General features: G+C 44.4%; 1 protein-coding gene across 1 annotated transcript in view; it reads right to left on the reverse strand.

Annotated features, from left to right (window-relative positions):
- SH3PXD2A (SH3 and PX domains 2A) overlaps positions 1-14,672 on the reverse strand; it is a 215,512-nt gene that overhangs the window by 134,402 nt on the left and 66,438 nt on the right. Inside the window, 1 exon segment of the mRNA XM_009881540.1 lies at positions 8,531-8,622. Within this exon segment, the coding sequence (XP_009879842.1) occupies positions 8,531-8,622 (92 nt within the window).

A 14,672-nucleotide genomic window follows, 5' to 3' on the forward strand; every position in this document is an offset into this window, starting at 1 on the left:
CACTCTTTCATTGCTCATGTTTCCTCTCTCTTCAGTGGCAACTGCTGGATGCTAAGGGCAATATCAGAGACTCTCAGAGTTCAAAGTCCTGTTTACCGAGGAACATCACCTCTACTTCTCAGTGTTTAGAAGGAAATGCTCCACCTTAGGTACATATGAGATGCCAACTCCACCTGGCCTGTAGTCAACAGCATTAAAACACATTTTAAGCAATGCCTTCCCTTGCAACATACAGTACAACCTGTTAAAACCCTATCAAATGTAATGGGATGTCTTACATCGCCCCCAACCAGTTCAGAATTGCATATTGGGTTGCACTAGGCACGTGTACATTTAAAACAATGCTCCTTTTATAACCAGCGAGGCTACTGATCCTCAACAGCATTAAAAATAAAGCGACTCTCCAGATAAGCAATGTCCAAATTACATAGCGATCAACAATAGGAAGCGCAGGGCACCGAAAAATCCCATCTGACCCCAGGCACCACTGGGGGATAATTTATCACCCTGGCAGCAAACACCCCATTGACCATGACTGTCCCTAGTGCCCTCCTCTTCAGAGTGGAAAAAGATCTTCATTAAACAATAGTGCGACCGTATTAAATATAGACATGGCAATGACAAGCTGGATTCTTCTCCATGATATAATTATATTTGTAACATAAGCTCCCTATTCTTGTTTTTCAGAGACGTGACACGCAGAGGACAAGACAGGCTATATTCAATTATGGCATGTTAGTGAAGAGAGAACTCCACCCCATCTCCTCCTGCCTGGCAGGTCATGAGTCAACAGTGACAGACACCTCAGTGCCTGCAATTAACCTGCTAGCAGGGGCTCACCAGAACAAGACATCCAGATAAGAAGAGGAAGTCCCCATCCCTCTTTCTCTCCTCAGTTCCAGGCTTATCCACAAAGCACAGCAGAACCAGATGCTTCTCTTTTGCGTGGACCCAAAGATCCCTTTTGTGGTTATGGGTGATTCAACCCTACGGGCTGCCCCTATTCTGGGGCATGAAACTAAGCATCACCAGTCGTTAATCAGAGACTCTCAGAAGATCCTGTGGCACTGAACCAAACATTTCTAGAAGGGAGGCTCAAGGATAACGGGTGCCCCAAATCCTTCACAACAAGCTTGATAACCTCTGAATCATTATTTTGGTTCTGCTCCAATCTTTCCTCATTAGCCCAGGTTTCCCCCATTGCCAGATGAATAAATTTGTTTTGGCTCCCTAACTGGTTTTGCATATAGAAGCACCCGCAGAACAGGCTTTCCTGACAGGTTTTGGAAGTACTGTTTCTTCCAACGTTGACTGATGATTTTAAAAACAAATTATTTTTGTAACTGGTCATTTCTAGAATTATACTATGGAAGGAACGGGGTTTCTTTACCAGAATCAAATCCTCTTATCAAACCTCTGAAACCATAATATTTCAGATACAATAATATTGCAGATACAGCCAGGAGATGTGAGAGGCCTTTCCAACATCACAAAATAATTCAATGAGACAAAAAGGAGCAGATTTCCCAGTCCCCTGCATTAACCACTGAACTTCTCTTCTCCGGAAGGAAAGAATTTCATGGATTAAGTTAAACATTAAGCAAACTATTACTTTCTAACCAAAAAAATAGCCATTGGCAAATTATCAGCAGTGATTGTTCCTTTAGGATATGAACAAAAATTACTGGACAGGAAAAAGGCCCTCGAGCCAACAGACCTGGCATTTAGTTCTTCTAATGGCAACATCTCTGCATTTCAAAATACCTCTTCAGTCCCAACTCTTCTACCAAGAAAGAAAAAAAATTTGTCTTGAGTTTGTGCTCATAAACTGTAAACTTTTACTAGCCCTGACACTACTGTCATGTTTGGTCCCAGCAAGGCAGTGTCTGGTGCCACCGCTGAAACAGCAGCGTGCCAGCAAGGCTCTGATCTTGGTCACACTCTGATGGATTTCAGATAAGTCTGGTTATTCTTAACCCATCCCGTGCCCGTGACAGCACGCCGTTTTTAAAGCCTGCCTCATGCTCATAACCAATCCAGGCAAAAGCTATTTCTGTACACTTGGCTGCCAGTGCTGTCAGTACATTAAACTATCTTTGCTTCTCTCAGCCCCATGTCCTTTCACAGTCAGACCTACAAAGCACGAGCAAACCCAAATGTTATATTCAAGGCAAGGAATAAAAGCCCTTGCTGTACAGTAACAGCAATAATGTATGCTGTTCCAGCTGCCAGTCTCCTACATCTTTTTTTTGTGGTTGCTGAACCTATTTCATTTAATGTGCTTTCTGTTTTCCCCCAGGTTTATTGTTTGATACTTATCTACACATAATACATACATTTTTCATTTTCTGGATGAGTAGCAAAAAGATTCAAATCTTCTCTCAGGAAGGCTGCGTTATTTGCTGTTATCACCAATGCTGCAGCCAGTAGCAGATTTCAATACCCTCCATTTCATATTCCAGCCCTAATCATTTATATGTTGCAAACAAAAGGGAAAGTCCCACATGAAACTAAAGAACAGGACGAGTAATGCATCTGTTACTTCGTGTTTTCCCCATTTCTAGAGACTCCTCCATCCCTGCATTAGCTTAGTTTATTTAAGGTAACGGTCTCCAAGCGAGACGTTCCCAAAGATCATGATAACACACACTGATGAAAGGCAGCGTCACTGTCAGGGTATCTAGAGCCCCATCTGACAACAGCCGGGTCCCAGAGACTGAGCTGCCGCTCTCCGGGTCAGAGGGGGCACAACTGGGAATCAGCCACACTTCACTCCTGTTCCTGGGGCACACGGCTGCCTAACCTCTCGGCAACGGATCTATTACAGTCCCGCACTATGGGCAGGATACTGGAAAGCACTTCTGCGATTCAGAAGCCGAAAAAACCATTTTCACAACAAATTTAGGTGCTGAGGCTAAATATTTCTACATAAATACAGCCCTAAAACAGGCAGCTTTGAACAACTAAACACAGGTGCTTTACTTAACTCAGATGCTCAAAGACCTGTGTTACCTAATTCCCCCTGACATCAATGAGAGCGGGATGACTAATTAGGAGCAGGCAAGCAAGGCTCTTGGCAAACTCAGCCCTACTAGGTTATTGCATCCTTAGCTACCTAAATCTCAGTGAAGGTGATGAAGTCATTCTTTGAAAATATTAACTTTTTCTTCCCTTCAGAAGAGTGGGTCTTAACTGCCTTAACTCCACCATCTTTATTCAGAGCATTTCCTGCTCTGTGTTTTACAATTTACTATCCAGCCGATAAACCACATAAAAATAAAAATTCCATCTTTTTTTCTGATTTTGCATTTCTTAAGGAAATTAATTTCCATTCTGCATCTCTCAAGTGGAATGAATTTCCCTAATAAAATGTGTGCATTGAGCAGTCACAATAGCACTGCCAAGTGTAGACTGTATCACCGATTGTCATAAAATGGTGCTGACCACATTCCTAAACGATGTGAAAATTATCTATACTGGAAGTCCTGTAATAAAAAGCAACCACAAAAAAAGAATGACAGCTTTTCTCATAGCACATCTGCTTAGAGACTCAACTACTAAATGTGTTGGGAAACAATTCTAAAGGGATGACATATAAGAAAAATAGAAGGGAAGAAATATAAGGGATGAAAATAAGAGAAATTATTTGCATAATATCAAACAAATCAGAATAAATATAGATAGTTTACAGATGAAAATTTTTCTTCCTCTACCAATAGATATTGTTATTACAGGGCAGATTAGAGTACATTTGGGAAACAAATAGTCATATGTAAACATAGTCATGCTTATAGACAGAAAAAAGCGTATTAGGGAACTGTGCCTCAGCACTGGTAGACACATAAACTAGAGCACGCTTCGTTAACGTGGTCACTGCATTACCCTGGCAACTTACATCCACATTCCTTATCAGAAATTTGTAATACCTAAAGAATAAAGGGAGAACCCTGCTTCCATTTGACAGTGGCTGCCTGGTATCTGAGTATCCGAGTGTTATACTGGTATTTATGCGATAGAGATATGATCAGTAAAGCTCATGGCTACAGACCACAATAAAGCATTTCTGTTCTTCAGTAAAGGCACCTTCAGCATTAATTCCACTTTCTGCACCAAACCTCATAATATTATGTCGTATACCTAATAAGTTCCCCAGTTCTCCTGGATTTGCATATTGTTTGAAAATTGCTTTATGATTCTTACAGGAAAAATATTCTCAGACATTGAACACTGCTTTAAATTCAGTTGTTAATATTATTAGTGGTGGTTTAAACAGAAGTCTCGTTTGAGCCTGCATACATTTCTGCAGGGGCAGTACTGAAGAACTGAATCCTTGGCTCCTGGTCTGCTTTTTAGACTGGATCCAGACCCAGAAAGAAAAAGCAAACTCTCACAGGAGTAGTCTGGCTACCAACCTAACTGCAAAAAACCTCTAAAAGCAGTGGACCATATGCAATGTCTAATTGATTAATCCTGCTCTTTGGGTATTTCTGTTATTTCTAGTATAAAAGAATCATTAAAAAAATGGTTTCTGAGATTTTGTTTGTTGATTATGAGCCCTGGCCTGACCTCAGCCTCGAATTTAAATCCCCAGTAGAAGTCTGAAATTAATCCACCTCTGGCTTACTTATCAGTAATTATAATTATTAACAGAAGTATCCCATAAATGAATGGCTTTCAGTGACATGGTGTTTTCACTTAAAAGAATGGAAAAATAAAAATGCCCTTCCTTCTTACTTTACAGTATCTTTTCCCATCGCAATGCAGGATCTAGTCCTTACATGGGCATGGTAAAAGACGCAAGCCCAGCCATTTGCCTAGATACATGTGCATTTGCTCAAACACTAAAATTCCACTTATTACAAACCTAAGGAGTTGAAACTGCTCCCTCTTGTACCAGAGTTTATGGTTTGAAGCTTGCTTTCTCTGCAGCTAACCAACGGAGTGGAGCGCGAGCAGCAGAAGCGGCTGCCCTGGGAACACCGGCACTGGGGCTCCAAACCCTGCCGTGCACATCAGTGCTCCCAACGCGTGCCGGCTGCCTTGCAAAGGACATGCTTTCGCCATGTGAAACGGTCCAAGAGAGCTCCCAGACTGTCCCATGGAGGGATTTAGTGTCTTCTCATGGTGTCTCCCATGCAGCATGAAAGAAACCTGCTGCTGGGAGCTATCTGACCTGGCGCTAGCTCCACCGGCAGGAGCAGCCTCAGTGGAAACTGCCAGCCAGTTCAAACTCTGTGATTTCTTGTGACATCTCTCCAGCTATCTGCCTGTAAGCTGCTGTACACCGAAGAGGTTTAATGGGGCTGAATGGAATACCTTCTGCCTATTGTCACAGGACTCAAAAGCCTGGACCATCACCAAAACAGGAAAGAGAAAACCTAAGCTGTGAATCCAGCCGAACAAATTGGCCGGATTATAACGGTGTTGGGAAAGCCCAGCTTTTATTATAGCTGGATTGCGTGCTGCTCAGCACTGCGAGCAATCGGAGCACAGCAGCAGTAGGAAATGACCCTGTAGGGAGCAGCCTGCAAGCCAAACACGGCAGAACCCGGAGAGGACAGTATGCAGAAGCGGGAGGAGACAAGGGTAGGGCAGATGAAGAGTTATAAAGAAGAAGCCGGGAACACATTTGTAAAAGTGCCTAAGGGACCACAGGGAAATGTGGGTTTCTTTTAGGACAACAGGAACAGAAGTGAAGGGTACAGCTTCGCAGCTGAATTACTGCAGTAATACATAAATTACTGCATGTGCATCATCACAAGTAATGGCTCAGCAATTAAGGGCATGGATACCTCTCCGCACATTCCAGCTGTGAGGTAAACCATGCTTTTTTGTGACTCCTCCCTCAGAGTTTAAGCATCCATGTTCTTTTGGCTGGGAGCATGTGCTCAGTCACTGCTCTGCTGACACGCAATAACTCAATGAACTCTCTGGGTCCAACAGCCCAAATGCCCATGGGATTATGGCTACACTCCTGAAAATTAATTAATTAAACTCTAGGTCAGGCTTTGTCTTATGAAGCTGAGCTGCTGCAGAAAAACAGAGCAGGGATCACAACATTAAAGATCATCTCATTGTGAACAGAGGAAAGACATGAAGGTGGCACAAGCCATCCCTTGCTGGCTGAGTACCCGCTTGGCAATATTTGCTCTCTAATCCAGCCAGTTGAATGCCATGTCTGTGCTGATATATCAATATACGAACCACCTCTGCACTGAGGGCTAAAAGAACCAGCTGAAGAAAAAGATAAAATAATTAGGGTAGTCTAGATGCTGCCCCCAGGCTACATCCTTACCACCCCCAGTGAGATGAATGATGGATGATGAGGTCCAGGGAAGACTGAATTCACAGGGCTTGGGCACCACTGCCTCACTGTTTCTGGAGGGGCTTGGCAGAGGAGCAAAACGAGGGAATAAATTGGGGTTTTCTCTGCCTGACCGTGCTCCTTCCTGCAGTAACTGCTGAGGCCGAGAATCGCCCTGGAGGTGTCCTTCCCCCAGACCCTACACAGTGGTCCAGTGAGCTCCAGATCTCCTCCCTTCCCCCTCAGTTCACAGAAGAAAAACACTAAGATGTTTCCGTTGGCTTTTACATCATCTTTTTGTAGAGACTAATCTTCAGTTTCAACAATACATCTTTTGTGAAGCACTCCCAGCAGAAACCCTAGACACCTTTCCTAAGATCTGTTTGCTTACAGAAGACGAGGTAGGATTTGTTTAAACCCAGCTAGATTAATGTCTTGCAGACATTAGTGAAGTGAGATTTAATCAGGTTATTGCTCTACATTTTCCAGGCAAATAAATCACACTTATTACTAGGTTGGAATAAGATGTAAGACTTGGGCTGAGAAAATTTAGTCTTTTTTGTTTTACCATGGGGGGAGCGAATGGATAACTCAACAATTGCTGCAAGGCTGTCGAACAGGGAGCTCAGCGAAAGGCCCTCAATAACTTGTAGGAGGGAAAAGAGAAAGAAAGCCATAACGCCCAGTGCCAGCCCAGGCCTTGGTCCCCATTCCCTGTCTTGTGGAGGTCCATTTTGCTCGGGGTCCATATCAGTACAGAAAGCAGACAGGAATGTTAAACAGCGTTCCAAGTAGACTCCCAAGGTCCATTTGAAACCCTCCAGGTGAACTCTCCCATAACCTTGGGGACCTCACTCCTCTTCTGGGCGTCTGTTTCTGCCTGGCACATGAGGATGTCTCCTTGTATCAGAGGGGTGTTGTGGGATCAAGCAACCTTTGCAAACCTTCTTACATACCCTAAATGGAAACTGTGATGGTCAGCAGATCTCAGAGTGTAGGTATATCCTGCTGCAATGGTTTCTAAGTTTGCAATATGTGTTTAACAATGAACATGCAACTGTATTTGTTCACCCCAGACATTTTTCCAAAACAAGGCTAGCTCGAAAAAAAAAAGAAAAAAGAAAAAAAAGCAGCTCTTTTTCCAGACTGTTGATTTTAAAACTGCTCTTTTTCTCATTCAAAAAACAAAAAAACTTCGCTCCCAGGTACACTGGTAGTGTTTTCTTTAGTACAAATGCTAGTATGTCCCCTTGTATAAAACCATGTATGCTCAAGAGACAAAGTTTGAGAAATCAAACTGCAAAGGTCCTCTCTTCTACACCAGCAGAGGAACAGACAGCTGAAGCCAATACAAATCTTTCTGCTAACTAGAGGTTAGTGTGCGCCAAATTGCCCAAAACCCAAAAGCTTTACATCAATTTCCCCTTACCCAACGGGCTGTGCAAACACTGGAGAAAGCAAATTACAGTAACACAGCCTGCAATCAAGGTTCAAATCCTGTAACAAAACAGCACACAACACAATGGGACCAAGTCGAAATCTTATTGTGGAGCACAATAAAATATATCCTGTTCGTTATGACAGAGAAAAGGAAATATCAGGCGAGGCAGCACAGTTGCTTGTAAATACCCTCCTGCCAACGCTTTCCCTGGATAAATTAGTCCTCTGAACCCTGACTGCATCGGCGTGAATCAGCCTGTCTGGTCCAAGGTACAGGCTATGATTCTGTTTCGTGTTCAATGGGAACTCTTTTCCCAGCCTTTTCTTGGCTTCCTGCTCAGAAAGAATAGACTCTCTAGAGACAATTTTGGATCTGGACCACAATCTTGCTCCCTTCAGATAACTAAGTATCTCTGGGCAGGAGTACATTTAAAGAAGCAGCTGGTAATTATAAGCCAAGTGCTCACTGGCAGGATTTCCCCCTGCTGCTGAGCCAATGCTTTTGGGAACTAAATGACTCTTTGGTGATAATTATCAGGTAAAACCCACAAGCCAGGGGAGGTTCCCTCATTAGAACCATCAGCAAGAAACAATGCTAAGGTGGGCGGAGGATGGCGGAAAATTGTGTCTGAGGGTTGCTTGACTCCCTTGTCCTCCACGCACCAGACGTGGCTGTATGTAATTGCTGGGCATTTTCTACGTAGATCTGTTCCCACACCTACAGCAGTAATAAAACCAAATGACCTTTTCCTTCCAGCTAATCAAAAAGAACTGAGCAGCACTTACTCTTTTGGAGGGTTAAGGTCTTCTGGGCGAGCCTCGAAGAACCTGAAGACTTCATCGCACTGTGAAATGTGAGGAGGAAGCCGAACCAGCGCCTGTAAAAGGAAACAGGGAGGGAGAAGCACTTAGAAAAGTCAAGTGCAAAACGTGGCCTCAAACACCTAAACTACCAAGCAAGAGGAGGCAAAACAGTCCTGGCAGGCAGAAGAGAATACAAAGGAAAGCATCACTCCTGGCTACTTACCTGAGAAGAAAGGAAACAGCATGTCTTTACTGCAAATGTCAAGTAGGTTCCAATGAATTTAGACAAATAGATAGTACCTATAGTCAGCCAATGTAATTTTTTTTTTGCCACGCATACAAGAGCAGAATTTGGCCCACGTGTGCAAATCCGTAATACTGAGTAGATAAGTGCTTTGTGGCTGGCACAGTCTCTGTGACGTGTTTGCACAGCACCTCAAACAGTGTGGTTAGGGCTCATGGGCTCTATGTCAATGCACACAAATTCAAGCAGTGAAAATCTACAGACTCAACGCCCATTAATACAACAGATTAATGTGCTTCATAAGGCTTTCCATTAAGCACTGCCAACAGAAAAAGCAGAGTTTGCTAAAAAAGACCCCAAAACACAAACAAAATTTACTCCTAGATTGACAGGAAAAGAAGTTTGATTAACTGTCTGGAAAAAAAAAAAAAGGCAGAGAGGCAGAGAGGCTATTTGCATGAGGATGACTTCACTGCAGCGCACCTTGGCTAACAACTCGTCAAGGCACAGGTACCCAGCTTGTCACGTGCAGCAACAGCTAAGCACAATTCGGGAAGCAACCACATGATGTTGAAGTGTACTGGAAAGCAAGACTTCAAACCAATTAGACAAGCATTCAAGGCAGAAACGTGCTATGAATTTGCTGTTAAGACTCTAGAGCTCCATGGTACCAAAAGAGGCCAAAGAGCTGTCCCCAGCCCACAGAGATGGGACAGCAGCTCTAAGTGACATGACTCTGAGATTGCCTCCAGAAACGACCGGCAGGAGAGGAAGAGAGGCTGGAGTTCACCTCCTCCTGTGCTAAGTTATGTTGAAAACAGGCCACAGGATAAATATAGACCAAGCTTCTTAGAGGTTCTGTAAACCTGTTTGGCAAAATGAGATTGTCTGGCTCTTCTACTAGTTGAAAGTAGGACAAACAATCTTGAATGATGGATGAAAAACTGCAGCAGAGCTAAATGAAGGTGCATTACAGTGAACTGGTTCTACTAACCCATGAGACATCTGATTGATCTTGGTCAGACACGCCAGAAGGCCCAGCCAAAGCATTAAGGCAGGACAGGGCAGTTGGTTATCCTCACGGCTGTTTTTAACCAAGCTTTAGAAGTGGCCGGATTTGTTTCCAAGACCACTCCTGCTTGGGGATGTGAAGAAAAAGAGATGAAAAATGAAAAAAATCTGCTCTGAAACTGCAGGTCTTCAGTATTACACGATGGGGTCTTGTTTGAGGTGGCCTGAAACTCAAAGCCGAGTGCTTCCAGACCTATGGCTTATCTTTTCCTGGTGGAGGGATGTTATAAAAACACAAGGGAAATCCCCTTGATATAAGAGGCCTGTGAAGAATGAGGCACTGGCCTTTGGTCACATGCAATTGCACTACAGAGCAGAAGAAGATACTTTGGAAGTAGTAGGAAGCAGCATCAGATGCCGAAGCCTGGCAACAGCCTGGCAGGTCCAAGTGCCGGGGCATGTGTACAGAGCACTGCTGGTCGCGGCACTAATGCAGGATGAAACTTACCAAGTGGAAAACTCAACTGCTTTATTTTGAATGGAGGATGCTCTGGTCCCCACTGCTACCCACTCAGTCTTGCCACCCTGCCTGAAAGCGTAACAAAGGTGAGGTCTCTGCATTTATTCCTAGTGTGCATAAATGATGCATCCAGCTGGCAAATCAAGACTAACACCGGGAAGTCAGGAACTGCCTGGGAATACTAACAATTATGGCATGTTGAAGGAGAAAGAGAAATGTCTTCCCAGCGCAGGCTAACAAGGACACAGACAACATTAGAGCATGTTTTATTCAGCTGCATCTCAAACAGGAGACAGACTTATGCAGAGGAGCAATGCTGCCTAACCAACAGCGGATGGGGCTGAGATTTAGTGATGGCTCTATTACTAACACCCTTCTCAGTTCAGGCAGGTTACTTAACCTCTTTCCATCAAATTCAGCAGGGATATCTCTTCAGTTACCCATTCACAATGCTGGGCAATAACACTTAGCTAATCCACAGAAAGGTTATGAGGCTCAGATATTTAATATCTACAGTGTGTTTTGAAATCTCAAAGGGCTTGATCTTATGCATTCAATGGGGCAAGAGCAAGAACTGCAAATGATATGTATCATTACTAGAAAAACACAAATACCCAAGGTATACACATCACAGGGGGTCCTGGATATCAGACACCTCCTCAAAGAGCCACCGCTTTCCTACAGGTTGCAGGTGTTCACCCTTCCCAAAATCCAGCCTACAGATGTCAATACTGAGCTGGAGCACAGAGCAGGTTTTCAGTGATGAAGGAGCACAAATCCTACCAAGCTGCTGTGGAGATTTGTGTTCCTAAATCTTTAGAAGCTTTAGGAAATCTGACCCGGCTGGGTCAGTGGTGCCCTGCCTGGAAATCTCCAGGAGCACTGTGGTCCTGTCGGGCTGAAGGGGGGTAATTTAAAAGCACTTCCGTGACTCCAGGCTTTCACAGGCAGTGGATAAAAATCAGCCGAAGCCATTTCCACACCCAGTCATCCACCTTCCCACCCTCCGGACATGGCAGCACTGGGGCAGGGCAGGCTCTCTTCCTTCTGAATCACCTCCCAAAGTACTACATTTTTCAGCCCAGTGCATGGAGGTGAAATGAAATCCACCTGGCAGTAACTTGCCACTGCATGTTTTTCGGGGAGCTCAGGTGTAAGTCTGCAGCCAGTCAATTTTTACTTGTTTTCTGTAAGGAACAAAACCTTAAGAAGGGGTAAGAAATGCTAAGAAAGAGTAAAAAAGTGCAAACAACGGTGCAAAACCAGGCAGAGTTTGCCTATTGATTTGGGACAGTGGCAGGGATCAGCAACACTTTTTTGAGAAAGAAACATCCCTTCAGAAAACACACAACGTCCACCCAGAAGCAAGCCAAGTCCAACATGACGCCCGTGAGTGAACAAAAAGCACATTGATGACATGAGGGACACTGCTGTCACTCTGCAAGAGGAAAATGAAAGTTTCTGGCATTTCCAGTAAGATAGTTTCAGGGCAGAGCTGCAACAGCCTGAAGGAGGAGACTGCAGGGTCAAGGAAACAAGGGTAAAGAAAAAAAAAAGAGGAAAACAGATGGTGAAAGGATGGAAAGGACAGGGAAGTGACCTTCTTCCTGGGATGTGGAAACCAGAGGTAAATGCACACAGCTACAAACAGCAAGCATCCAGAATCAGCAAGGAATTTGCACAGGAAAGGTGAAAGATAAAAAGTGCCAGCGAGCAGAATTCAGCCTTGCACAACTGCCGAGTATTATCAGTAATAGCATGTTTCCTTGCTCGGGATGCAAAGGCGGATGTGCACTGCTCAGACCTCACACGCTCCTGAGGAGATATGCTTTTATGTGTTATTTCAGCCTGTAACGATGTCTGTCTCTCTGTATTACACGTTTCAGACAGTCTTGGAGGGTGGATGATTTGATGGGCTATTAGAAAAGCTGTAACGTCAGGCAGGGTGTGAGCAAGCAGCCGGCGGCGCTGGGGACGGCCGGCACTCGCGCAGTGCCAGCTCATCCGCAGGCAGGCTGCTGCACGCCGCGCACGGCGTTCGAAGCAAAGGGAGCACCAGGCACAGGCAGGGGTTCATGGCTTAAGGTTACGTGAACTGCAGACATCTCCGCGGGACTGCGTTACAGCTCAGAGGCTTCACAAAATACGTGCACGTGGGTATAAAACCATGCGGGTACTCGTAAGGATGCACTGAGCGCTGTGTGTCGCGTTTATGCACATACATTTATATAAAACAGACGCACAGACATGTGTATGTAGAGATATACAGTGCCCGTGTAGGCGTCTGTGTATGTGTGTGTATACATGCACAGAATGATATTCACCCCACTGAAGTTTATATGTCTGAAAGGGAGACTGGTCACACTTGTCTCTCAACTTGTGTAATGGCGAGAGAAAGAGGCTGCTCTGCCTACCCCACCACGGACGTCAGGCTCTGGGGGGTGAATCATTGACTGTCTCTCCCCACAACCCGTTGAGGGAGTTCAGATGTATCACTCTTGGATCCCTAATGTTCAGTGGGGATAATCCCAGCTCGGCACACAAATACACAGAGACAGCTGACAGCACCGCATGGTTATGACTCTCTGACTTTTCATACTAAGTATTCTGTTCTCAATTGGTTATCATTTTAATTAGGTTAATCGTTGGTGCCAGACATTTTGGAACGGCAATGAGTCCAGCAAGGGGGAAGGTGCAATTAAAATAGTTTGTTTCTCAGAACAGAGAAATACATTGCTTCACCTACGAGAAAACACTTTCCATTTCTGTTTTGAGAGCCTCAATGACTCCAAACTTGCACCCGAAGCACTGAAGTGTGGAGGTTTGAAGGTAAACACTGAATGACAAAGACATGGATGAAGAGTACATGGTGGTGACTCAGACTGGAGAATAAGCAGGGAGATGAGGGAATAAACAAAGAGCTGAGGGAAGGAGGGAAAAAAGGTGCAGAGTTTTGGAAGTAACTGGGACATAGTTCTGGGCCTCTGGCATGGAAGGACCATAAGGCAATGGAAAGCGAGGCTCTACTCCAGGAGCTGAGGGGCACTGCAAACAATTAACTGTCATTACTGTAGCTGGTCTAAACACAACAGGATTCTGAAATGTAGATTAAAAAATGACAGGCAAAGTTTGCATGTTTTTCACTTAAACTCTTTCATTCTTGACCAGGACTAACTATTAGTCCATCTTCAATCAGCAATAGCTTAGTTTTACAATGGATAGAGACAGAAACGTCTGTGTATCTGTCTCGACAGGTTCAAGAATAAAACCTTGAAAGAGAGGCAGGACTGGGAGACCAAGATGGAGGTAATTATGTTTTTGAAGTGTGGTGTCTCACACTGTGAACATTAATAAAAGAATGACCAATATTTCCTGGCACTGATGTGACTTGCTCATCTATTTTTCATTTAGGTGGTGTGCATTTGGGTACTCAAACCTCACTATAGAAAAGCTTCTACTTAAATACACCTCCCATCAGGACAGCATGAAGGCACATGACAAATTCAGGTAAGTGTTTATGACAATGGGACTTCACACCTTAAGAGCTTCCCTGCACAAAGACGCTTCCCTCAATTAGGACCAACACGCACAAAGATGCAAGGCTGCAAAAGCTGGCCTGAGTCTTGCCAGAGGGCTGTGTAAGGAGAGAGTGGTGGTTTTGTGAACCACCGACCTGAGAGGTCCTTCTTGAACACAGGATGGTACATACTGGACAAGCGCACACCAGAGGTGTGTTTGGGAGATCAAAAGCTTAATAAATAAAATTCCCCTGGCAAGGCAAGGGGAGGCTGTGAAGCTGCTCTTTCTTTCAGATTGGCAAAAACTCCTAAACAAATTAAGAAAACCAGGCCCAATGAGTCCAGAAGACCTTAAATCACACTAAACTAATTCCAAGCCTACAGTTAAGAGGGAAATCATCCAGAGATACCAATTCCAGTGGGCAGCACACGTTTACTGGCAAAACGCAGTTTGTTTGGTAACTCACTCAGGTTACCAGTAAGGACATCCAGACCCTGCACTTTCATGTTTACAGATGAGAAAAGTCTGGGAAATCTTCCTCTGTATGTCCCGCTCCTCTGTTTTTCATTGCAGCTTCAAAGTTTCTTGCGGCCTTAGCAAAAACACTGACCTAATTACCTCTGGGATGGCATTTCTCTAAGCTGGTACAATGCAGTGAAGAATCATCAGGCTGCCCATGCTGTAGGGTGCAGAGGGCTCATGCCCCTGATACAGAACTTTCTGCAGACCCCCCCTTACTGCCAAGTCTCCCCCCAAAGTCTCAGGCAGCCTCTGCCTGTCACTGCTCCTGTGTCCGGTGCAGGAACCCCAACACCTCCAAACAGCAGAAG

This window comes from Charadrius vociferus, unplaced genomic scaffold (assembly GCF_000708025.1).
Source record: "Charadrius vociferus isolate BGI_N301 unplaced genomic scaffold, ASM70802v2 scaffold282, whole genome shotgun sequence".
Classification (NCBI taxonomy): Eukaryota; Metazoa; Chordata; class Aves; order Charadriiformes; family Charadriidae; genus Charadrius; species Charadrius vociferus.